Source organism: Rhinolophus ferrumequinum, chromosome 13, assembly GCF_004115265.2.
Source record: "Rhinolophus ferrumequinum isolate MPI-CBG mRhiFer1 chromosome 13, mRhiFer1_v1.p, whole genome shotgun sequence".
Lineage (NCBI taxonomy): Eukaryota > Metazoa > Chordata > Mammalia > Chiroptera > Rhinolophidae > Rhinolophus > Rhinolophus ferrumequinum.
The window spans coordinates 17,233,089-17,259,165 of record NC_046296.1 but is presented as its reverse complement, the minus strand read 5'-3'; the positions used below and the strand labels follow the sequence as shown (position 1 = coordinate 17,259,165).

The following is a 26,077-nucleotide window of genomic DNA, read 5'->3' as shown; positions in this document are numbered from 1 at the left end:
GCTATGATTTCCCCGGCCTCCTGGGGTTATTTTGACAGTGGTGTGGATAAATGGCTTATGTGGAAGACAGTATTTAATAAGCGCTAACTGGTGTTAAGCCCCTAGATGTATTGACTCATTTAATCCTTTTAGTAACTCTGAAGTCAGGTACAATTATCATCCCCCTTTTACAGACTGAGCGTATTAAGACTCCACAGGGGATACATATTTTGCATGCATTCAGTTAGTTCCTTTCTGAGCCCAAAGTTCATGCGCTTAATCACTGCACTATTCTGCCTCCATGCTCATCTTCCTGCCTTCTGTGCCCTTAGCTGTTTGACCACATTGCCGAGTGCCTGGCTAACTTCATGGAAAAGCTACAAATCAAAGACAAGAAGCTCCCCTTGGGCTTTACCTTCTCATTCCCCTGCATCCAAACGAAACTAGATGAGGTAAGATGAGTTCTTCAGACACTTTTGTTGCTTCATTCTTTGGGCTGGGAGGATGAAGAAGAACTCTGCGCCACCTGCTGCTGTGGTGGTGGAGGTGGCGCTGAGGGTTGTGTGGACCAGGTTTGAATATCAAGAGTTCTGTCCTTCTGGGTGAGTGTGTGTAGGTGTGGGGGGATGGCGAAGAAGTGTCAGAGAAGGGAAGGGGGCCTTTATCCCCTGCCCCTCAAAGGACAACCCTACATGTATTGCAACTTATCCTTATCCCTCTTAGAGATAGAGGAGTGAGACAATAGCCTGGATCTCCTTTGATCTAAAGTGTTGCAATGAAGATCTTTGGAAGAAAGATGCATGGGGAGTTCTGATGAGAGGATACAAGTATCTTATTTTGGCAATTCTATAGCCTGCCCTTTCCACACTTCTGGGGGCAGTAGATCATGACGGAATCATTTATTTAATCTCCTATCTGGATGTCTGATGGGCTCCGGACTTCTCCTTCCTATGCTAGTTAGGAAGCAATATATACATTCAAGCATGGCTTTAGTTTAGCCCCATGGCAGAGGGCTCCACTAATGGTTGTTTGAGATGTGTGATCTGAGTTTTGTGAGGAATTAATGTTCAATCCTTGGTACTTTTCCAGAGTTTCCTGGTCTCGTGGACCAAGGGGTTCAAGTCCAGTGGTGTGGAAGGCAAAGACGTGGTTACTCTGATCCGGAAGGCTATTCAGAGGAGAGGAGTGAGTAGGGGTGGCCGCTGTGGGGAGGCAGGAGCTGGGGGTCTGGAGGCTCTTTTGGGTCCACTCTAAAGTCTTCTCCAGTCTGTCCTCAAGTCAGCAAGAAGCCCTTTTGTGGTTCGTCAGGCAAGGTTTTCTTTTCTTCTTCCCTGCTATGTTTACCCAATAATGTGTCTTTTATTTCGTCTAGTTTTATAGAGATAAAATTGACATACGGCTCTGAATCAGTTTAAGATGTACCGCATAATGATTTGACACACATATATTGTGAGACGATTACCACACCAATAATCTTATAAATGATCAATGCCTTTGGGGTCTCAGATTATAATAATGGATAAATAATCTTAGCCTTGGTGGTACAAGAAAAACCTTTCAGTTGTTAAACTGAAGACGACTTGAATATAATTTTCAAGTAAGGAAGTTGGGATGGGGTGCAGAGAGGACTAAGATAAAGGTCCCAGAAGGATAAGACCTTCCGGGAGGGAGAGAGAGAAAAGAAGAGAAGGAGAATATGACAATGATGATAAGATGGGTTCTTCCTAGTGCAGTGATGGCTGTAAACTAGCCTGAGGGCTGGTGTCAGCCACGTCCTCCATGATTAGGACAAGCAGGGTGGGGAGTGAGATGCAGCGGTTAGACTGGATCTGGACCCGGTTTCCAGCTCTAACCTTCTTTGGCTGTGAGTTGGGTTAGTCAGGGTCAGCCCCATTCCTCTTGAGCTGTGTATCTTGCTGCTCTTTCTTTCCATCATCACATCTATAACCTTTCTGTGACAGTGAAGGTCAGAGAGCCCCCCTTTTATCCCTGCAGGACTTTGATATCGATATTGTGGCTGTGGTAAATGACACAGTGGGGACCATGATGACCTGTGGTTATGATGACCAGAACTGCGAGATTGGTCTCATCGTGGGTACGTGAACACTGAGGGCCGGTGCTGGCCAAAGGTCGGGGGTGTGGGCTGGAAAGGGAGGAGGGGTCCATGGCATGGTTGTTCCTTTGTACTTCATATTAGAAGATAATGGTATGGTCACTTTGGAGGGCTGAGCCAGGACTTGTGGAGCTGGGGGACTTGGTGGGGTGGGCCATGTCGGGGTTCCCCAGGAGTCTGCTCTGAGGAATCCAGCCACCCTGGGCAGTCTCAGGGATGGTGGGGCAAGAGGGAGTTGGGGGCTGGGGAGAGGACGGTGCAGTGGGCGCTGAGCAGTCCCTTGTTCCGGCCAGGCACGGGCAGCAACGCCTGCTACATGGAAGAGATGCGCCACATTGACCTGGTGGAGGGTGACGAGGGGCGGATGTGCATCAACATGGAGTGGGGAGCCTTTGGGGACGACGGCGTGCTCGACGACATCCGCACTGAGTTTGACCAGGAGATTGACATGGGCTCCCTGAACCCTGGGAAGCAACTGTGAGCAGAGGGCTCAGCGAGTGGGCTCAGGAGCGGAGGCCGGGGCTGGGGGTGGTTCTCATTTTTGCTTTACAGTCTTCGATCCCCCAAAGGTTGCCAAGGTACCCACTGCTTATGGGAATTTGTGCTCACGACACACATTGTGACTACAAGTTTCTGAGAGGGCTCTAAAAAAGCCAGAGCAAGTAGACACACCAGGTAATAGGTAATAATTGGGCTCTGTCCTTAGTAGCTTTAGAAGGTCATACTCTGAGTTTAAGTGCATGGCCCTGCTCATTCTTTCCACCTTCAATTTGTAAGTTGTCCTTAGAAACAGTTTGTGAGCCACATAGAAAAGTGTTGAGATGGCCAAGATTCAGGTCTCTGAAAGCTCCTTTTGTAGCTCCACCTCTGTCACTGCCCAGAGGATGATGAGGCTGTGACAAATGACTCCTAATTTCTGTCTGAGGCTCTGACTCAGACCTCTGGCAGATTTGCCTGTGAGCTAGGCTGGACCCCACGGAGTCCTAGGGCCTCCCACCCCAGCTGTATGCAGACCCAGGGATTGTGGAAAAGTTGGCTAAGGTGCCTCCTTGGCCGCCTTCCCTGGACCTGCGGCCCAGCGGGGGTCCTGGGCTAGCCTTAAGAAGGGCTCCAATATTTGGATCCTGAATATTATACTCTGTAGCCTGGCCAGACTTGGTGTTTAGTTATTTTTAATTCTTACAAAACATTGTTTCATTCTCACAAACACTTGCCAAATGTCCCTTAAAGATCTTGAAACAGGGATTGCTGCAAGCTTTGAAGGCAATTGCAAAACGTTTTGAGCAATTCAGGCCCTCTCCGGTCTTCTTGTTGCTGGTACTGTTGCAAGAAAGCTTGTAGCACAGATCTCTGCTTGGAGAGGAAAATCCAATTCATCCTTATAAACTAGCTCAGCATTGGGGGCCTTTTTCTTTATAGGTAGAGTCCTTGCTTCCTCAACGGAGCATGGTTTATTTGTCACAAGCTTCTTTCACATGTTGAAACGAGAGTCCATTTACTTGTAACTTTCATAGGAACATACTGTCTATGTCATGGCTGGTGAGGAATTTATGAACTGAAAAGTCATTCACTCAGCACCTGCCTCCATCAACGAGGCATGCCCACGCCATTCCAAGGAGCCACATGCCCTTTGAAGTGTCGGAAGACAGAATTGCCAACCAGGACTTGGCAACCCACCACTGGCTTAACCTTAGACAAATCAAAGGCTGGGAGGACATATACCAGTGTCAGCCGTGGTAGCCCTGAAGTCATTGTGGGTCTCCAATAGGAATTTTTTTTTACGCTTCATATGTTACTAAATAAATATTTTCCAAATGTTGGAGGAAACAAAGTGTTTTAAAAACCCAGAATAAAAAACTTTAAAACACCGCCCACACTTCAGAGCTTCAGTGGATCTCTCCTTACCTCCATAGGACCACCCATTTCAGAAAAGCTGCAGAAGCAGACACATGAGTTCCTTGCTGTCGAAGCCAGTTGGCCTTCCAGGCAGTTAGTTGCCTGTGCTGGCACTTGAATCTTTTAAATGCACTTAAACATTTAAAAGCATTTGAAATGCTCAAGCAGTTTTGCCAGCTCTCCACTTAGCTCCAGTTCTGCCGTACCTGACCGTGGGGCTTGAGCAAGTCACTTCCTGAGGGCCCTGCTTTCTCTCTCTTAGATCGCGTGAGATGACATCGAAGTCCCTTCCCCACCCTGCCCTGGGCCTCCTCACTGAAGTCTGGCCTAGTTAGTGCCCACAGGCCCTGGGGGCCTCCTTTTCCTAAGGACCCAGATCCTTTCTGAGATACCAAGAAAGGGCCTGCTTTGCCAAAAAGAATTGTAAAAGCTTAGTTTTCTCCTGTCACATAGTCTGAGCCGGAAAGGCTGTCTTCTAGAGAAAACAGTGCCGTCTAGTGTTGAAAAAATAAATTACTTGACTGCCCTCTCAGCTTGGAGCTAGCCTCTGTTGTACTAAAACATGCCTTTATCTTATCACCTACCTGCTCAGAAACTTCCAGCATGTCTCACTCCCAGATTCCTGAAACCATGTGCCATTTAGAGCTCCTTCTCAACTGTCCCAACTTGCCCTTCTAATCTTGCTTTATCACCTCCCCTTCCTTTTGTCCCCCTCCCCCCTTATTTTCACGCTTTTCTTAGGAATCCACAAGGCCTGCAAAGCGAGAGGGTTAGTGTGAGGTGATGAGTTGCTGGGCCTGCAAGCCCCCACATTTAATCAGCGTGACCTTTTCCTCTTGTAAATAAATATTGAGGTTCTACATAAGGTTTCTTTTTTAAAAAAATTACATCCGTGCTTGAGGAAAAAAAATGAAAACTTACTATCCTACACATAACTTACTTTTACCTAAACTTCAGACTGTTCCCACGCTCCCTGGATGTTTGGATTGCCTGCTAAGGCCCATCCTTCCCCATAGTTCGAGGTCCACCTGCCTGTAGAGGCAGCCCAAGCCCCCCAGTTCCGCCAGCCCCCCTACCCTGCCCTGAGCTGTCACTTCTTTGCACGTTTTGTCCCCAGTCAGTGCCACACAAGTGACCGCTTCATTGTGCATCAGCGTCTCACACTAGTTGGAGGTTCACGTGTGTGCATGTTGCCTCCACAGGGAAGCGGTGAGTTCACGGACAGCAGGTTCTTTATTTGTTTTTCTGGTCTGTGTCCCTGCAGATTTGAGAAGATGATCAGTGGAATGTACATGGGGGAGCTGGTGAGGCTTATCCTGGTCAAGATGGCCAAGGAGGAGATGCTTTTCGGGGGGAAGCTCAGCCCTGAACTCCTCGCCACTGGCCGCTTTGAGACCAAAGACGTTTCGGATATTGAAGGGTAAGCTTTGGGGTCCCTTTTCTGTTCACTGAAGAGTGGACAGGCAGTTGGGCAATGAGGAAGAGGCACTGGCCCTTGGCCTTTCAATGTGAACAGCAAGAGGGTCTCACCCACCCTGCGCCATGCTGGGCCTATGTCTGGACATCCCTTACCAGGTAGTCTCCACTTTGGTCCATTTTGAGTGTGCCGACTACCAAGTGACTCTTGGTGCTGGGAATGACTAAGTCCCATGAGCAGGGATGTTGCATTTGCATTCCTGCCTGGCATGGGGTGGGGTGGGCGGGCTTGGCTTAATGCTGGAGGCTCCCAGTGGACCCCTTAATGACTCATTTGCATCTATTTCCTTTTCCTTTTCCTGAAACTCTGACATTTCATTCTCTATTGGTGATTCTCAAAAAGGGTGCCATTCTGACCCTACTTCTTAACAAACATGGGTCCTTGGAAAGCTCTGAGACTTACTCACTTAGTTCCAATAGGTAGAGCCAAGGCCTGCATTTTCACAGAGTGGCAGGTATGGGAGTGAGAACGGCCTCATTTTTGTTTTTCAGTTAAAAATATCCAGAGATGGGCCTCGTTTCCTGTTCTTGAGACTTCCACTAGTGGCTTGAGGAGGTTGTTGTTTTAGGGGAGCAGATGGTGGAGAGGAGGTGATTTGGGTGCTAAAGGGAGCAGTGAAACAATTCAAACGAATTGAAGTGGAAACTCTTGAAGGAACTGTGTCTACCTGTTAAACCCTGAGGGGATGAAAGTATTCAGATGTGTGAGGCACTTAGTTCCACTAAGAAGAGTGCTAGTCTCATAGCACCAGCCCTTCCTCTCAGTCGTTGGCACAAGTTAAAGTGGTACCCACTCTGTTGTGAAATGCAATAGACTCTGACTGCTTTATAGAGAAAAATAGGGTAGGCCGCACAGCTGGGCTCACAAGGTCAGAGACACCATTCCCTCTATCCCAAGACAAACAGCACAAACTCACACACATAATCCAGTGAAGCTCCGAGAACAGGGCCTCATCCTTACATAGCATGTGCATAAGAAATGTTAGTTTTTCTCATTGGGAAAGAGAGTCACCTGTAGCCGTGTGTGTGTGTGTGTGTGTGTGTGTGTGTGTGTGTTTGTGTGTTTGTGTGTGTGTGTGTGTGTGTGGAGAAGAGCCTCGGTTGTGCTTCCCCCTCCTTGGTCAAACCCTCCCCCCGTCCCCAGTGGGCAGAGCAGGGAAGTAGGTATCTCCCCTCACTATGAGATGGCGTGTGCTGAAGCCCAGGGGTGTCTCTGTCAGCCCACACACTGTCCTCTCACTGACCACAGTGGGCTGGACAGACATGTACCCACATGCGGTCTCTTCGTTTCCCAGGGAGAAGGATGGCATCCGGAAAGCCCGCGAGATCCTGGTGCGGCTGGGCATGGACCCGACACAGGAGGACTGCGTGGCCACTCACCGCATCTGCCAGATCGTGTCCACACGCTCAGCCAACCTGTGCGCGGCCACCCTGGCGGCTGTACTGCGGCGCATCAAGGAGAACAAGGGCGGGGAGCGGCTGCGCTCCACCATCGGGGTCGACGGCTCTGTCTACAAGAAACACCCCCAGTGAGTTTGCATTCTGGGACCCAGAGTGATGCTTCCAGAGCACTTGGGGAGCCCTGACAGGAGCGAAAGAGACCGCAGTGACTTCACGGACCAGCTCCGCTTTGCATTCTGGGGCGGTAGAGATGGCCCGTGGAGTTGAGGGTCTTCGTAGAATGAAAGTTCCTAGTGGGGCAAGTGGGAGCTGAGAGAGTGTTGTCCTTGGCGTAGGTGCAGGTGATTTCTGAAGGCTGTGGATGACCGGGATGGGGTGGGGGGACTCAGAGCTCTCCTGGCCACTGGGGGCTCTGTCTGCCACCCTCTTGTTTAGGAGTTAGTGTTTCTCTCCAGCTTATTTCTTTAACTTGCTCATGATTCTTGATGGTCCCTTCAGTGCTGTGTCCTCTGCCAGGGGCCAGCCTGGCACAGTGGGTTACCAGCCTCTCTGGTTGACCCGGGTATTGAATTGATCCTGCCCTGCCCTCCATGTTTTGATCCCATAAAAGTGCCAAAGTATGCAAATTTCAGTTGGGACTTGGAAGATATCTATCTCTGTGCCCGCTTATCCCATCATGTTCACCTAATGTGAGTGCCAGGTCAGTCAGCCTTCACTGACTGAATTGGTGATGCCGAAGGTTTCAGCCTTACCGCTCCCGGGTCTCCTAGTCCTGTGCTTCAAAAGCTTTCAAGTACGCACGGATCACCTGGGGATCATGCTAAGAGACCAGTTCTGATTCAGAAGGTCTGGGTTCAGCTTAGGACCCTGAATCTCTCACAGCCCCCAGCCCTGCTGCGGGACCACAGACCACACTTAGAGGGCGCTGGAGACATGGCTCCAATCAGCCACCACCCAAGAATTTCTGGCTGAACACATCTGTTGTCTTTAGCTGTTCAGACATTTTTAGGATTATTGCCAGAAATTAGCCAAAGAGAGGCCAAAGCTCTGAAGAACGTCTCTACTCTTTCTGTTTTGGGTCTTTCCCAGGCAGCATCTACTGAAATGAGTGGTGAAACATGAATAGCAGTTGGGGTCAGCATCATCTGATTCCATTGGGCTGTTCCAGCAAAGAGGCTGATACATTGGGCAGGAGAGCTGTGGCCTGTGGGAAGAGAAGTTCTGTGTGACTACCTGCAGGGCACAGTGGCTTCCTAGAAGGGTCCTTTCCTTTCAGCAGCTGTTGGACCCAGCCAGGGTGGACACAGTTGAATATCTGAACTTTTGTACAGTGACCCCTAACTTGGGAAAGAGTGGGGAGAAGATGTTCAGGGCAGCATCTGCTTCAGTAGGTGCCTCCTGGTACTTGGGCTGAGGCGGTGAGCAGCCGTCCCAACCGTTAGTACCACTGACCCTAGCTGTGGACACCATCTCTTACCCCATCTCGGTGACTGCAGCTTCGCCAAGCGTCTTCACAAGACCGTGCGGCGCCTGGTGCCCGACTGCGACGTCCGCTTCCTCCGCTCCGAGGATGGCAGTGGCAAGGGGGCAGCCATGGTGACGGCAGTGGCCCACCGGCTGGCTGACCAACACCGAGCCCGCCAGAAGACCCTGGAGCCTCTGAAGCTGAGCCATGAGCAGCTGCTAGAGGTCAAGAGGAGGATGAAGATAGAAATGGAACGAGGTCTGAACAAGGAGACTCATGCCATCGCCCCCATCAAGATGCTGCCCACCTATGTGTGTGCCACCCCTGATGGCACAGGTATGTCGCAGGGCTGCCGCCCAGCTCACCATGGTGGGCCTTTGTCCTGGTGTTGACTCTTTGGGAGGACTCCTTAGCCCTAGCATTGGATGTTTGGTCCAGAACATGTTTCTCCAACTATAGTACAGATGCTCCTTGACTTACAATAGGGTTACATCCAATAAAAACCCATGGTAAGTTGAAAACATCATACATTGAAAATGCATTTAATACCCCTAAACTACCGAATGTCTTAGCTGAGTCTACTGCAAACATGCTTAGAACACTTACATTAGCCTACAGTAGGGCAAGAGCATCTCACAATGTACGTGCCAGTTGTTTACCCTTGTGATTGAGTAGCTGCCTGGGGGCTGAGGCTCGTAGTAGGTGTCCAGCATCACAAGAGTATTGTACTGCGTATTGCTAGCCGAGGAAAAGATTAAAATTCAAAATTTAAAGTACAGTTTCTATTGAATGTGTATTGCTTTGACACTGTTGTAAAGTTGAAAAAAATGTTAAGTCAAACCATCGTTAAGTCAGGGACCATCTGTACTAGGAAATTCAAGTGTTCAGTAAGCTCAACCAAGGCTTCCTCTGCTAAAATTCGAACAGTCATAATAGCAAATACTTACAAAATGCTTACTATGTGTCAAGAACTTCTCTAAGCATCTAACACATATCAACTCATTTAATCCTTACGTGTTCACAGAGCTTTGTTGTTAATTTTGTTTATTAACAAACTTATGGTTAGCACAAAACTGAGGCACAGAAATGAAGAAATCTGCCCAAGTTCACACAGCTAGAAAATGGCAGAGCTGGGATTCAAACCCAATCTGGGATTTTATTTTCGGGACCAGCTCTTGTAAGCCCTAGGTCGGGGTTGGCACACTAAGGCCCACAGACTAAATCTGGCCCACCGTCTATTGTTGTAAATAAAGTTTTATTAGTACATAGCATGCCCATTTGTCTATGAACTATCTATGGCTGCTTCGCATTACCATGGCAAAGCTGTGTGGTTGCAGCAGAGACGATGGCTCACATAGGCCTATGATATTTACTGCCCAGTCCTTTACAGAAAAATATTGCTGACCCCTGGTCTCGCAACCTAAGAAATGTCAGTTTTTCTCCATAGAAAATGATCGTTGAGCAGGCCAGTAGAACACAGTTGGTACAGGTTCCACAGGTAGAGACTGCGACGTGGTCCCTGCTCTACCCTCTTGTGGCTAAATGGCCCAGGGTGAGTGACTCAGCCTAGCTCAGCCGGATCTTGCTGCCTCGGCAGAGGAGAATGCAATGCCTCCCTCCCTGGACTGCCTGAGGGCTGCATGAGCACTGTGTGTGGCATGAAGCACGTGGGGATTGCCCAGGAAAGAAGAGTGCTTGACTCTGCCATTCCTTCTCTAGTCTAGAACCTAACATGAGGTCGCCTTTGATTTAGCATGAAATGGCGTGTTTCGATATTTTTGAGTGCCCTGTGTCACCCTGTCCCTTGTTCTGCAGAGCTCGTTGTCACTTCTGGGGTTCCCACCGCTTGACCTCATTTGAGAACCACTAAGGAGCCTCTGGTTTTGGGGTCTTATTTTCTTTACTGTTAGGTGGAGCTCACAGTCCCTCACCCCTGAGGTTGTCCAGGGGCCCCCGGGAGAGCTCCCCATTAGGGAAGGTGCTTTAGACCCTGTCACTCTCCTGTGGTGACGTGGTGATGCCCCCACTTATCGCTTTCCTGGGTTTATTTTCCAGAGAAAGGTGACTTCCTGGCCTTGGACCTTGGGGGTACCAATTTCCGGGTCCTGCTGGTGCGCGTGCGGAACGGGAAGCGGCGTGGAGTGGAGATGCACAACAAGATCTACTCCATCCCGCAGGAGGTCATGCACGGCACAGGGGATGAGGTGAGGCAGGGCGGCCCCTCTGGGAGGGGACCCCAGTAGACACCCACTTCTTGCCTGGGAGAACAATGATTTCTCTGCTCACCCATGGTCCCGGGGAGGGCTGCGTGGGCCAGGACCCTGGGCTGGCCTCACTCAGGATTGCACCTGACCTTGCATATCTCCTGGGTGGAGGCCTCACCTGTGTGCAGGTCTTGCTGGGGGCAGCCTGCCCTGTCTGGGTCCCCTTCCCTTAGAGCCCACCTTCTCCTTGCAGCTCTTTGACCACATTGTCCAGTGCATTGCCGACTTCCTCGAATACATGGGCATGAAGGGCGTGTCTCTGCCTCTGGGCTTCACCTTCTCCTTCCCTTGCCAGCAGAACAGCCTGGATGAGGTAACATGGTCTTCCTGGAGGGCTCTCCTATGGGCGTTATTGACTCTAAACCAGCCAGAGTTAGGAGCAGGTGAGAAAGTTGAGCTGAGAGGAGGAAAAGAAGGGCATGAGGGAGCAATCGTGAGGAGGGGGCTGTTGATGGGAACGAGTGAGTCCGAGCTGGTGGAGGTTAGCTTGGCCGTAACAACCTTTGGGATGATGATGGCGTTAATCAAAATATTAACAGCTAACATTTTTAAAGAACTTTATGCTGGGTACTGTGCCGGGCTTTCTGTGCACATTATCTTATTTAACCCTCATGGCAACATATAGGGCAGGTGTTTGTACATCCATTTTGAAGAAAGGAAAATATGGTCTACAGATATGCCAAGTATCAAAAACCACCATGTCTTAGGCTGTAAGACCTAGACCAGGTCATAAAGCCATGATTTGAATTCTGATTTCCTGACACCTGAGCCCATGCCCTCAATTATGCTCACCTGCTTCTAAGGCTCTTGTTTTGGGCTCAGGACATTTTCATTCCTCTCCTATCATTTGGACGCTCTCGTTTCTTCTCTAGTCTCACTTTTGCTTTTCATCCCCTTGGATGAATGAAGCAGATGGGAGAAGACTGGCGCTCCCAGGTATCGCAGACATGGGTGTGTTGAGACGTGTAGGAGAGCTGAGTAGGCAGATGCTCAGGCTTGATCTGGGTCGATACTCTGTATATTAGATGTCAGAATACTGTTATTTAAGTCATTGTTCCTCTTTGTCTCTGTCGTCTCGAAGCTTACATGCATGATACAAGTGGACAGTATGCTGTGGATGGAGTTGCCAGGGTACCAAAGGCATAGTTCCTGCTTTAGGTGCTCACAAACAAACTGGGCTGATGAAGCAAGCTCAGAAAAAGCAGAGCTGCTGTCTGGGATGTGCACCAATGGGATGCAGAAGCCCCGAGGATATGTAGAGTGATAGTATTCTGTGCACATGCATGAAGGGCAGGAGGAATACTTGGATCATCCAAGCCAGAGGACGGAGTGGACGGGGAAGAAAGGCAGGCAGGCCTGCAGTGTAGAGGAAGGCATATAGGTGGGAACAGTCACATGTACAGTGAGCTTGGCCCAGTGGTGAAGAAAGGCCGTATTTCCCACAAGGTCCCTGGATCACCAACCGTCACGTTGCTCAGATGAGTTTGGTAAATGCCTCCTTCTCCTCCCCTGTGAGAGTTAAATGCACCAGGTGCACTACGGCAGTTACGGTTTTAGGATATTCTGCATTGAAATCCCTGCTTAATGCAGTGTTTCCCAATACCTGTTAACATTGGTTCAGTGTTGCTTTTCGCTTTTCCAGTTTCTTTTGTCTCAACACATTTTTTTCAGCATCAGTGCTTTGGGTTTTCAAAGCCTTCACATTTGCATCAATTTGGCAAAGGGAATTATCAAACGTGTGGATAAGTATTTATGTGATAGTTATTGAAACATTATTTATTATAACAAAGGCATTATGAACAAACCTAATTGTTCAATGGTCAAGAAATAATAAAAAATTATGAGCCATTCACTGCCTCATTATCAGCAACTAGTTTTTTGGAGGAAATTTTAATGACAGGGGAAAGTACTGGTGGTCATACCAACTAAAAACATTTTTTAAGAAAAATGTCATCTCTATACTATACGAGTATGTACAAAACATACGATTAATAGGAAGACAAAAATATGACACTCCAGTGTATATACTTCCAAACTTTTCCTACTGAAATATTTCTAAACAGACACTATCTTACTTTTCATGCCAACATGTATGTGGTGGCCTGAAAACATGTTACCTGTTTCTGCCTGAATTGTAAGATTGCAGGTCATTGTATTAGATTTTATTCTATATGTTTCTGTGAGGAGCACATGTTTGGTCTAGAATTGTAAGACTTAAGAGCAAATAAAGCAGAAGCCAGGTTCTAGCGGTTCTGTCTGCTGTACGTTGGGTTCTGCTCTGGTGAGATTATCCTGTTGATGGGAAAATCAGCAGGTGCTGAGGCCCGGAGGCCTCAAGCTGCCTTGAGTAGCTGGTGGCCTTGAGCAAGTCTCCCCAGCCGTTGGGGCCTCTGCTTGTCTTATTAAGGACCACCTGAAATAATGTTATGTGAACATTCTGTAAACTTGTAAGTGCCAAAATACACAATTTCGTTGGAGAGGTGAAGCTAATTTGCCGATGAGCTAGTTGGGTGCAGATAAGCACACAGGTGTTTGGATGTAGGCGTGTAAAGCACGACACTCCCGGATTGTACTTTGTTTTTCTGAATCTTCCAGGATCTGAACACAATGTGACACATTCGGGTTGACTTGTGATAGCAAAGTCCTGGGCCATGAAATGCCGAGCTGCTGGGCAGGAACAACCATACGAGTGGGCGGATAGTGAGCCCACAGCCCATTTATGGATTCTGGCCTCTTGGGAAGGGGGCCCGGGTGTCCTTCACAGTTGTTTCTTGATGGGCTGTGGTAGTAAAGAGGGAACCAGGGAACCAAACCCTCTTCCTGTTTTGAACATTTCTTCCATGTTTGAAGCTACCATGTGTCTGCTCTCGGAGGGCCCCCATGACATGGTGAAGAGCCACGTTAAAAATGAGGGGGCTCCGGGGGGTTCTGAGTTGCCTGGAGCGCTTCCCTCGCTGGGATGGTGATGAAGCCTCGATGTCACTCCAACTATGGGCAGGGTACTTGTTCAGCCTATCCTGGAGTTTGACAATTACACACGGACCCCTCTGCTGTAAATATAAGATGGGGACACGGCCAACTGCATTTCTCAGTGACGGAAACAAGGGTGTAGAACTTACTTCCCTGGCAGAGGCAGTGGTGGCACTCAGGAAATCCAAGTAAATGAAACCAGTTTAGAATCATTTGTGGGTGAGACGATTGGTTATGAAAGGGAATGTGTATAATCTATATAAGGGAATAACCCAGGAGCCCTTCTCTGATACCCTCATCCCTGATCCTGTGTGATTTTCTTCTTTTTTTTTTTTTTAGAGCATTCTCCTCCAGTGGACTAAAGGCTTCAAGGCTTCTGGCTGTGAGGGTGAGGACGTGGTCAGCCTGCTGAAGGAAGCTATCCACCGGCGAGAGGTGGGAGAGACATGGCATGAGGCCTGAAATGATTCGTGTATTCAGAAAGTGGGAGAAGTGCCGAGTGTGGCTGAGTGTGAGGCAGAGAATTAACTCAGTCCATCAGTAATTCTAGGTCAAAAGCCCTGCTCTTGTCCCTGGGGATTCAGGAAGGCCCACCACAGACTCTTGTACTACAAACAAACCCATGAGCTAATGTCAGTGCTACAGAGCTATGAAGAAAAATGCAGTAGGGTGAGGACAGAGTGAGCGGGCTGCGGAAAGGGCACTCTCTTCAATAGCATAACCAGGGAAGGCTCTGAGGAGGGGACATTTGAGCAGAGACCTGAATGGAAAGAGAGAAAGAGCCACGTCATGTCATATAAATGTCCATTACAAGTGTCAGAAGAGAGAATATTTGGTTCATTTGTGGACGGGGGATCTGCTTTTGCTCTCGCAGGACTTTGACCTGGATGTGGTTGCCGTGGTGAATGACACCGTTGGGACCATGATGACCTGCGGCTATGAAGACCCTCACTGTGAAGTCGGTCTCATTGTGGGTAAGGACCTAGGCTGTCCTTCCCATGTGGGGACACGTGGCTTCAGGTGGGTGGGTGATGATGCTGCGTGAGGGAGGCCCTGATGTCTCTGTGATTGGCAGGTACCGGTAGCAACGCCTGCTACATGGAGGAGATGCGGAACGTGCAGCTGGTGGAAGGGGAAGAGGGGCGCATGTGTGTCAACATGGAGTGGGGGGCCTTTGGGGACAATGGATGCCTAGATGACCTCCGCACGGAATTTGATGTGGCTGTGGATGTGCTATCCCTCAACCCTGGCAAACAGAGGTAGGCGCCCAACTGTGGGTGGTCCCTGCTATCTGTACCCTAGAACTGGATGGTGACAAGAGACTAGATGCTTTACAGCAGCAAATCCCAGGATGCTCTTTCTCTTGAGATGTTACTAGAAGGGATTTCTTTGGAAAGGGTTTCTTTTTCTAAATACGTCTGGAAAGTTCTGGGTGAAGTCCTTTTCCCCCTGCTGGACTGTGGTGCTTTCAAAGTCCAGTTGGAAAAACAAATCACAACAGTTATGTTGCAAGAAGAATTTCATATAGGGAACCAGTCCCACAGGTGTTAGAGGGATGGCAAGACAAAAAGGAGACGCTGAGGAACACAGTTAGTACTTATAAGAAGCAGCTCCCATGCCGAGGACTGTGAGAAAAGGCAGGGGAGAGAGCGTTGAGACCTAGGTCTGGGACGATGGGAAAAACATTGACAATTGAACCACCTGCTGCTACCAGGGTGAAGAAGCAGAAACATTGCCGGGCTGAGGCAGACAGGAACAGAAAGCAATCAGGGTCAAATCTCTTCCTTCTTCCTCCATCCAGTATGTGGTGCCCTCTATTGCCAGTACTGCATGAGGGGCCAGCCCCCACGTCACAAAGCCCCTGTTACGGTGTGGGGGAATCTGAGCTGAGAAACAATGTAAGATCCAGCACACTTCCTATGAGGAAGTTGTTGCGTTTCCTAAGTATTAATAGATTAATCAGGGGCCATAGTTCTGCAAAATATACTTTACAAAACATTTGTCTAGAGAAGAGGTCACAGGCAACATTTATGAGGTAAGACAAGATGGACTGGTGATGGAGTCTTTGTTGAAACAGGGGACCTTGACTTTTGTCAGTCACTATGTGGGGCCAAAAGACCCTTAAGCCACTGAGTAGTCACATTCAGCTTTAGAGACCAGGACAGGGCGTCTCCAGCTGGCTTTCGTTACTTAAGTGATAATGATTAGATTGAAGACAAAGCATGCGAAATGCCTAGTGAGGTTAAGGATTAAGACTGTATCCTACCCTTCTCCTGGAAACGTGGTGGGGTCTGGGTATGTGTTCCTTCTTGAGGAGTCAGGAATAAGCCTTGGAAGGGAAATGAGCCCCAAGGTTGGGGCCCATTCCAGGGAACCCCGTGGGCGTCACTGAAGGCTGTGGGTCAGTGTGCACTCAGACACCAGGAATATGACCCTTGTGAATCGAGTAGCTTTTCCTTTCCCACCAAGGGGAATCTGCATGCCCTCTACTTCCAAGTGTGTCGCGGTGACCGAGCTGGTCTGTCGTGTCTCAGCACGTACCACCACCTTCCTGCTTAACCTCTACGCATGTCACCCACATTGCAGGTTCGAGAAAATGATCAGTGGCATGTATTTGGGCGAGATTGTCCGTAACATCCTTATCGATTTCACCAAGCGTGGACTGCTCTTCCGTGGCCGGATCTCAGAGCGGCTCAAGACAAGGGGAATCTTTGAAACCAAGTTCCTGTCTCAGATTGAGAGGTGAGAATTTAGGGCGTTGGAGTAGGGTTGGACCATGTCTTCCTAATGGACAGACAAGCTGAGGGTTTTCCCCAGTGCAAGTAAAATCAGGGTGTGGCTTACATAAAGGTCAGTTTAGTATCTGACACATTCATGTCCATAGTGTGTATTTCAAGTACCTTATGGACAATTGGCATTTTAAGGGAAAATATACCATTTTCGTGAAAAATCATGCTAAGCTGGTATAAGCTCATGCAAAGCAATGTCATTGGGTTTTTGGTTCAAATATCAAAGTTAGAAAGATACCTGCTCATCAGATACAAATTGGAATTTGTATCACAGAGTAGGAAGATAAGCTATGAAAGCACTTATGCTTGGCTGGAGGGTTCTTCCTAAGTGCTGGCTGCAGAAAGGCAACCAGGACTGAGTGAAGGTGGCTTGCTAGGCAATGCAGAAAAATGTCGTGTGGCGGCTCATTGAGGCAAAGCCTCCCCGCTCCAGTCCAGTGGCAGAAAAATCTGCTCCAAATTAGAATGGTGAATTTCAGAGTCCTTTAAAGATTCATGCTGTGTCATTATACTCTCAGGCGTACAGAAAAGCAGGAACTGCCATGAGTGGGCCCTAGGCTGTCTGCCCCAGTGAATAGAAAGAACATATTGTTCGTGTCTGTTTATGTGCAAGATGATTCCCGGGTTCTCAAGTAGTTTCCTTCACAAAACAGGGTTTATTTTCTTCCTGCGATGTTCTTTACATTTGTTTCATAAATAGTGCACAAGTAGCTTGCAGATCACCCAGGGTGGGGGAGCAGGGATAGAACAGGGATCTTCTGTTGGCTGGCGACCTGTGGACAGCAACGGGAGAGTGGACATAAAGGGGAGCTTTATAGCTGAAAACTGCCACCTACGAGCATTGTCTTATCTTCATTATCTCCAAATGAATGCAATACTTAGACAGTATATTTGGTTTTGTTTTGAGTATCAGTTTTGTCGTAGCAATACCCTGCATCATCGGGGCAAAGTGGAATAGGGAGCTGTTTCTTCGTGTGCCTCATACATTCAGGGAGACTTTGTGGTCCAGTGGGATGGGCACTGGTTCCTGAACTAAGTAAGTTCAAGAACAAGAGCCACCTTGCAGGGCTCTTTACGCACAGCTCCCAGATGGCCAATCCCCTGGAGTGATGGGCCATCGGCCCCTCTTGGCACGTGACTGACCCCTTGCTGTCTCTCCTCCACCCCAGTGACTGCCTGGCCCTGCTGCAGGTCCGAGCCATCTTGCACCACTTGGGGCTCGAGAGCACTTGTGATGACAGCATCATCGTCAAGGAGGTGTGCACTGTGGTGGCGCAGCGGGCAGCCCAGCTCTGTGGCGCAGGCATGGCTGCCGTGGTGGACAAAATACGAGAAAACCGTGGGCTGGACACTCTCAAAGTAACAGTAGGCGTGGATGGAACCCTCTACAAGCTACATCCTCAGTGAGTGCCTGCCCTCCACCCTCTCTGTCCATCTTTCTCCTTCCGTCTCTCTGCTCTTTCCTTGCTTTCCCTGCTTTCTCTTTTCACTTTAGAGCAAATAATCAGGCATTCCAAAGAGTGTATATAATGTATATATTATAGATTAAAGATTAATGACCAGGAGTAGGCCTGTGTTATCCTACCCAGCTTGGAAGTCCCCTGTGAGTCCCTCCCCAGTTGCATCCTTCACTCTCCCCGCCTGGGGTGAGTGCTATGGTGACTCCGTCCCTTGCTTTCTTTTTTCCTCTTGCATCTATGTATGTATGCATTTACATTGTTTAGTTTTACTTAATGTTGAACCTGCCATAGGGGAATCATACGGCCCCTCTGCTTTGTGACTGGCTTTTCCCACACAGCATTTTTGATTTTGAGATGCATCCACATTGAAGTATACATTTGTAGTTCATTGATTTTCAGGACTGTATAGTGTACCTTTGAATGAGGATATTATAGTTTATTCTACTGTTAATGAATATTGGGTTATTTCTAGATTTTGACTATTATAAACAGTGCTCCTATGAACATTCTGGTAAATGTATGCTGGAAATCTGGAGTCAGATTTTTTCCTACAGTCTAGAGCAAGGACAGGCAGATTATAGCCATCACTTTTTGTAAATAAAGTTTTATTGGAGTGCAGCCGTGCCCACTTGTTTATGTATTGTCTGTGGCCGCTTTCAGCTGCAATGACAGTGAGTAGTCATAACAGAGCCTACGGCCCACAAAGCTGAAAGTATATCTACTGTCTGGCCCTTTATAGACAAAGTTTCTTACCACACCCACCTCCCAGTTTGGAAGTACTGAATTCTCTTTTCTTTTTATTCTTTCCCTGCCTTTCTCCGTCTCTCTTCCTCTCATCACTATTCCTCTTCTCTCTTCTTTACTCATTTGCGTATGTTTTGAATAAATTATTTCAAAGTCAGGGAGTGCTCCAGCCCTTCTTCCCTGGATGCTTTTCAGCTAAAAGTTAAAAGAATAGAGCTGTGTCCCTGGCCTGGGCAGTAGGTGGGATGGAGTGAGGGTGGAGAGACTCATCAATTGAATTGTTATCTTTTCTCACCATGATAGCTTCGAGGAGTTGATAGATGTTCCCAGAGTCTACACAGATAGTGAAAAGAGTGACTCTTGGAAGTTCCGAGTCCCTTTTGTTGATGTGCAGTGTCACTGTGAAAATAGGAGCCTTAGTCCCAGATGAGGGCTGAGAGGGGAGCAGATGCCGAGCCACCAGCAGCACTGGGGCCTGGTGTTAGGAGCCTCTGTCCTGGGCCTCACAGATGAGGCGGGGAAGGCAGAGCCCTGTAATGTCCCAAAGCAAACCCCTGAGCCTGCTCCTTTCGCGACATTTTGGATTAGATTGTGTCTGATGTGAGTCAATACCCCTGGAAAATAGACTATCACACAGGTGGGGCTTGGTCCCTCCCTCCAGCGTTTATGACCAGGTTGTGCACTTCTGCAAGGCACACTTGTGGCGTCCATGACTGTTAAACTTCTCTTTCACTGATTCGTGTTTTAAGAACACAACTGGCCAGAATCTCAGACGTTTGAATCTTAGCTCCCCTCTTGCCCTCTGTGATGTAGAATTTGGGCATGTTCTCTCCAAGCCTCAGTTTTCTGATATACAACACATAGTAAGTGTTTAATACATGGTAGCTGTCATTTTCTTCATCTTAATCATTCCTGGGTTTCCAGCATCACTTTATAGGGTCTCATCTCTGACACCAATCAGTCGTGACTGAGATGTGTTTTTTTCTGTGTCTTCTTCCCAACTTTTCCAGCTTTGCCAAAGTCATGCATAAGACGGTGAAGGACTTGGCTCCGAAATGTGACGTGTCCTTCCTGGAGTCAGAGGACGGCAGTGGGAAGGGGGCAGCTCTCATCACTGCCGTGGCCTGCCGCATCCGTGAGGCTGGCCAGCGATAGAGTTCCTGAAATCAGAAGGGACTTCCTCTGGTTCCCCCTCCTTCCTGCTTTACATTATACGATGCCATCCCCTGTGTCAGAGATGGACCCCTTGGCAGTTCAGCACCCTGCCAGACTGTGTTTTGTCTCTGTGTGTCCTCACTATAGAGTTCAGTGCCCAAGCCTTGGCCCTCCTGAGATAAATACAATTTGAACTAAGGATTTATTCACATTTGTCACAACCATTCCCCTTGATTCTCATAAAACTTAAAACAAATTTTAACCATTAGTAATCCCCCTGGCTGAATTCCATGTCCCTGTATAATCCTACAGGATAGGGACACTAATGAAAAGATACGGTTGCTATACCTTGAACCCTGGCTTCTTTACCTTGGACCCTGAACATGATGTTTCTAGGTGGAGAGCATCCCCCCAGCATGGAGACTGATACTGATTCTCTTCTCAGAGACCTGGGAGGTCTCCACTAACTTGAGCCTGATTCTCCCACAAGCAGAAGGGGGTTTGGCAATGGAGGAAAATCCATGGATAACCAAGTGGCAGCCCCTCGTCACCATCACCTGCTGCCATTGTCTCGTGGGTTACAACGGTTGCTATTCCTGGAATCAAAGCATCCTGAGTCTGAGTGAGCAAAACCAAAACCACAAGTTGACACATCCTGCAACTGGACTTGTTGTATCTCCTTGTGGGTTCATGGGTCATCCATGAGCAATAGACCTTTAAGGGGGTGTGGGGGACTTTTTGGTCTATCTTTTAAATTTTTCCTGCAGAAGTATAAACACTGTTTTCATTTTAATTTATGTTTGAAATTTATTTCACGAAGTACATCTGCTCCTTATCTGGACACTGTATGTAATGGTCGCTTGTATGTAATGTATTTATGTATTAATTTGTCATGTATATAGATACACAGGGTCTCCTCAGACCTGGCCTCATTAGTAGATCAGTGCAGTTGAAGGATGAAAGGTGAAGATACTGACTGGTTACTAGAAATACCTCATTTGCCTGCGGAAAGAGAAAGGAAGCCTCTTCAGGGTGAGAGAATGGCCAAGCAGCTCCCTCCCGGCTCCTCCTTTCCCTGCAGACTCAGAAACTTGGAAAGCAGGGAACAGAGTGAAGGAGGCTGGGTCTATGGATTGAACAAACCACAGCCACTGGCTACTCTGTGTAGGGACTTTCCTGGGCCAATATTAACATGGGATGTTAACCAAAGGAAACGGGAATCATTTCAAACATGCTCATTGCTTAGGAATCTTCATTCTTAGGGCAGTCAGTAGAATTTAAAGCTCTCTACCAAGAAGCCACCAAAAACATTTTTAAAAAACTATGTCTGACCATTGATAGCAAACCAAAACAATGAAACAATCAAAGGAATGAAACCTCAGGGACAACACTTGTGATTTGGATCCTCCTAGCAAAATTGGTTTTGTAAATGTTTTATAAGAAGCTTGTGGAGGACTTCTCTAGGCTGAGCTGTTTTTATACATGGTATTTATTGCAAACTGCTGGTGTGGGGCAGTGAAAAGGGGTGGGGTGGGAGTGGCATAAAATCTTTTATACCCTACTTTTCAGGAGTGCAATTAATTCTGAATCCTTAAGCCTGCTTTTGCCCTAAAGTATGGCACCCACACTCATTAAACCTGAATATAAATTATAAAGAAGGAATGGCCTGGAAACACTATTGAATAGGATACAAGGATCAAAAGAGAAAGATGGAAAGACACAACCCAATAGCACCCAATTCTTGCACATTTATCAAACTTGTACTGAGAACAGTGTCTACATTTGTGTATAACTAAAGGATGCCCAAGAAACAGAGATGCATTTTAACTTTTAAACTTGACAATTAGGCTCCATCTATGAAACTACGTTTTTAAAAGGTAGAGCTGCGTGTGGCTGTGAAAGAGGTATTGGTTTCCAAAAAGGAACACTGGCAAGTGCATTTTGAATGTGTTCCTACAATTAGGTGACAGTTCCTTGCTGATGCTGCTTTGCTGGATGTAAATACAGTGAATCTCAATCTAGGACTGAGATGTGCTGAACAGTGAATCATCTCAAATCCTCCAACAGTCTAGTGAAGATGTTGTCATGTACAATAAAGACTAGTTGAATTAACTATGTGACGTTAACTATTATTAATAAATTTAACATTTTTCAAAACATTTCATGTGTGATTTATGAGCATTTGCAAGAATAGTCATCTTTTGGGCATATTAGTTCTTCCTGGCCAGTATGAATAATTGATGGGAGTCACGATTTTGACTGTATTTGCTTGACAGGTGTTGACCGAGTGTAAATGAATCAGGAGGCTTCACTAGAATTAAGTGACAGTTTTCTTTCAGGTCCTTCATTGGATTGCAATTCAGAAAACACTACCAGCTAAATACCCACAGTGTTCTGAAGAAAAAGAAAAGTTGAGTTTTACAGTTAAAAAACAAAAAAACAAAAAGAAAGCATACTCTTGAGAAGAATCGGTTCTGCATTCTTAGCTTCTGAACTGGTCCAAGATGGTAATCTTCTAGATGTCCCGTGTTCTGGACGATGGAATAGTCTTCCCTAAATTCTTCAGAGGGTTATCTATAGGATTTATGTACATCCAGAGAGACCCAGAACTGAAAAGTTCCAAACTTCAAGTTCTCAGGCCAGTTAAAGGAAGATAAAATCCATTCCTCATGTTTCAACCCACTCTGATTTAAGGAGTTTTGTTAACTTGACTATAGTGACTCCATTTTGTGTCTTCTCTCTTTCCTCATCGGCTTGTGGCCAACACTTGGCTTTGACCCCAGATAATTCTCTTCCCAGAAACTCAGTACTACAACTGGAAGATGACTTTCCCTAGGCCATTGTTTAAGCCCCTAGATTTCACGCACCACTGAAGAACCACAGATGGCCCTGCAGTCTACTGTTTAAGCAGTTTGGCTGGGATGTAGCAGAACCCTCAGGGGCACTGGGTGGTTTCTGTAGGCATCTGTGATTCATACTTAGTATATAAAATTCTGACATGAACATCTTACAAGCATTTGCCTCTGGGCTCTCCCTACCAAACTTTCCCCTCTCCCTCATATGCAAAACACAAACCTGGAAAATAAATTCCTCTCAGCTCCTAGTGATACCCACTGACATTGACCAGGAAGAAAGCTAACCAAGGGTAACAAGAAGCTAGACAAAGTCAAAACAAAATTTGACCTCACTAGGGAAAGACATTACCATTAGAACCTATTTTTCCAGCTTCAAATTGGAGAGATCACGGGAGCATTCTCACACTCTTAGGGAGAGTACAAACTAGTATGACCATTGTGGGGACAGAGCCCCAAAAAGCAGTTTCCAGGCTCTCGGCCTCATATAGAAAGGTGCTGGCTCAGGTAGTAAATGGCCATTGACTGTGATCAAATGGCCATCAGTTGTGGCTAGTTGGCCGTCAGCTGTAACCAGTGAGCCATTGGGCACTAATATAACTGCCGTGGCTACTCTAGCAGCAAATGTGGGGATAGCAAGGAGATGGTGGCTGGGCCTGCAAGCGGTGCAGTGAGGGTTGAGAATTGTGTGGCTCCTGTTTCCTGTGTCTCCAACCCAGCTGCCAGCGAGAATATAGTAGTATGACTCCCCTACCTATGGCTCCGTGGGTGTTCCTTTTTGGCCTCACCGTGTCCTGCGTTCTTATGTGGGGAGCGGGACCAGAGACCCCGCCGGCCGCCCTGCGTGACAAATGGTGCAGCGAGCGGGGTCCCCCGCACAACAACCATTCAAAAGAATGTTTTGTATAATTTTCTAGAAATTTGTGCAGAAGAAATACACATAGCTGGGGACTAAGATTTAGCTTTCTGGGTATTGGCTAGTGTATGACTTATAATACCAAAAAGGGGCACTCCATATAACTGATCTGCCCACCATGTCAGGGTCCAGTCAGGGAGACAATCCACGCTAGTTATTTCAAACATTTTAAAACAGACTTGGTTATACAGATGATGGAAGAGCTGAGAAGCCAAAGATTATAGAGAAGCAACCCAGAGATTAGCAACATCAGAAAAGCTGCTTAGATCTCACTGGCTAGACCAGAGTCCAAAAGCTGGGGTGGGGATGCAGGAGTTGGAACCACAGAGCAGGGAGGGGAGTGGTTAGAAATACCTTGGCTTTTCCCTCCCAGCCTCTACTTTTCTGCAGTGTCTCCCATTGGCTGAACCTTGCAGGAAGCCAGCTGGCAAAGGGAGCCTGGAAAACGCAGTGCCTGTGACTCCAGGCAGGGGACAGTGGGGCCTGGGACTAAGCAATAAGTAACTGGCATGTACCGTATAAACCCATGTTATAGAGGAATGGCATCATAGAAAATGTTGACAGCATGCTGCTTCATGCCGAAAGTATGTTACAGAACAGAATATTATGATCCTGTTTTTGTTTTTAAAATTATTAATGTATGACATACGCGGCATAACGTGTTTCCTTGAATGTCCCCTCTGCCTCGTTGAACTGTGGGCACGAATGAAGCCTCCACCTCTGTGGTAATGGCTTCAGCCCCACTCCTCAGCAGCTGCCCCCTCAGATTTCCCCCTCTGGGATTCGGGCACCCCAGCCCCCATCCCCGAGGGGCTCTGGAGCTCCTGGCTCTGCTTGGCCTGCCAGCCTTGGCTGGAGGCTGTTCAGGGCAGCTTTGGCAGAACCTGCCCTCCTAGGTCACTGCTGCCTCACTGCAGAGCTTCAGGGAAGAGCTGCTCTCCCATTCCCACTGGGCCCCTCCCCGAGGTGGACATAGACCCCTGATGCACCCCAAGTTATACAAGTAATACTGGACAAGACGCTCAGAAGGGAATCTTCTCAATGCATAACTTAAATTGGGTTCCTGCACTGGACACCCTCAAAGCCTCCGGGCCACGTGTGCTCGTGGGTTTCCTGGGGCTGCCTCAGGGCCCAACTCCCACCTCTTCCATGGGGTCTCTCACCACTGGGGAAACCCAATTCCTTCAAATAAATGGACAGTCTGCACCCAAGTTGCTTGCAGCTTGGAAATAGCTTTCCCAGTTTCTGCCAAGGCCCGTCCAGTTTTCTTTCCTTTTCTTTTTTTTTTTTTTGGTCTTTCTTTGTTGCCTTTTTTTCTTTCTTTTCTTTTTTAGTTTGGGCTAGAGGTGCAGAAGACTAAATTACTCGTATTCCTCTCCAGTTTGGGGCATTTTCTAATCTTTGCAAAGTCCTTTCTTGCCTTTTATTTTTCTTAACTGTCTTTTGTCCTCATTTCTCTTTCCCATTCTCCACTCAACAATCCGCAACCATGTTACCATATCATACACAATTTATTTGTGTGTCTCTCTGAGGCATATATTGTTTTGTGTGCATGTCTTTTTAATTTACAAAATGCTATTGGCTAAAAGCCTTATTTTGTTTTTTTTTCCCCCACTAAGAGTCATGCTTTTAAAGACTCATAGATGCTGCTATGTGCGCACCTAATCCAGTACGTGCAGTTACTGCAAAATAAGCCATTGTGTGCATCTATGCGATTTTCCACCCATGCTCCCAGTGATGGACAGGTAGATTGACTCAGCTTAGGCTACACAAACATCGTCGCAACGAGCATCTTTGGACATGTCCCCTTAATCATTTTTGAGATAATCTCTCTGGGCATGTACCCTGGAGCCGTAGAGCTGGATCATAGGTTAGGCATTTGCTTAATCTGAACCCTCCCACTCCTGCCATATTACTCTTCTTTTTTTTTTTTAATTTAATTTTAAAAAGATTTTTAGTAAAATATAACTAACATACAATATTATATGAGTATCAGGGGTACACTACAGTTATTCAACATTTATATACCTAAAGAAGTGATCACCATGGTAAGTCCAGCAACCATCTGATACTGTACCACGCTATCACAATATTATTGACTATGTTCCCCATGCTGTACATTACGTCCCCACGACTTACTTGTTTTATACCTGGAAATTTGGACCTCTTATTGCCCTTCACCTTTACCGCCTCTTTTTAATTTTTCAATTACAGTTGACATTCAATATTATTTTATATTAATTTCAGGGGTACAGCATAGGGTTTAGACATTTATATAACTTAAGAAGTGATCCCCCTGACTAGTCTAGTACCCACCTGGCACTATGCATAGTCACTACCATATCACTGACTATATTCCCTATGCTTTATATCCCCATGACTACTTTTTAACAACCAATTTGTACTTCTTAATCCCTTCTTTCATTGCCTGCTCCCACCCCCCTCCCATCTGGCAACCATCCAAATGTTCTCTGTAACAATGAGTTTGTTTCTGATTTGTTTGTTTGTTTTGTTCTTTAGATTCCACAAATAAGCAAAATACATCCGTCTTTGTCTGACATACTCCACTTAGCACAATACCCTCCAGGTTCATTCAT

At 47.2% G+C, this 26,077-nt stretch overlaps 1 protein-coding gene across 1 annotated transcript in view; it reads left to right on the top strand.

The window, feature by feature from the left end:
• Nucleotides 1–19,811, top strand: part of HK2 (hexokinase 2) — a 52,856-nt gene extending 33,045 nt beyond the window's left edge. The window contains exons 4-18 of the mRNA XM_033125237.1: nt 312–431; nt 1,069–1,164; nt 1,975–2,074; nt 2,386–2,569; nt 5,253–5,408; nt 6,760–6,993; nt 8,362–8,666; nt 10,386–10,534; nt 10,788–10,907; nt 13,904–13,999; nt 14,439–14,538; nt 14,640–14,823; nt 16,151–16,306; nt 17,523–17,756; nt 19,568–19,811. Of these exons, the coding sequence (XP_032981128.1) occupies nt 312–431; nt 1,069–1,164; nt 1,975–2,074; nt 2,386–2,569; nt 5,253–5,408; nt 6,760–6,993; nt 8,362–8,666; nt 10,386–10,534; nt 10,788–10,907; nt 13,904–13,999; nt 14,439–14,538; nt 14,640–14,823; nt 16,151–16,306; nt 17,523–17,756; nt 19,568–19,712 (2,379 nt within the window). The 3' untranslated portion in view covers nt 19,713–19,811. The remainder of the gene's footprint in view (nt 1–311; nt 432–1,068; nt 1,165–1,974; nt 2,075–2,385; nt 2,570–5,252; nt 5,409–6,759; nt 6,994–8,361; nt 8,667–10,385; nt 10,535–10,787; nt 10,908–13,903; nt 14,000–14,438; nt 14,539–14,639; nt 14,824–16,150; nt 16,307–17,522; nt 17,757–19,567) is intronic.
• The last annotated feature ends 6,266 nt before the right edge of the window (nt 19,812–26,077 follow it).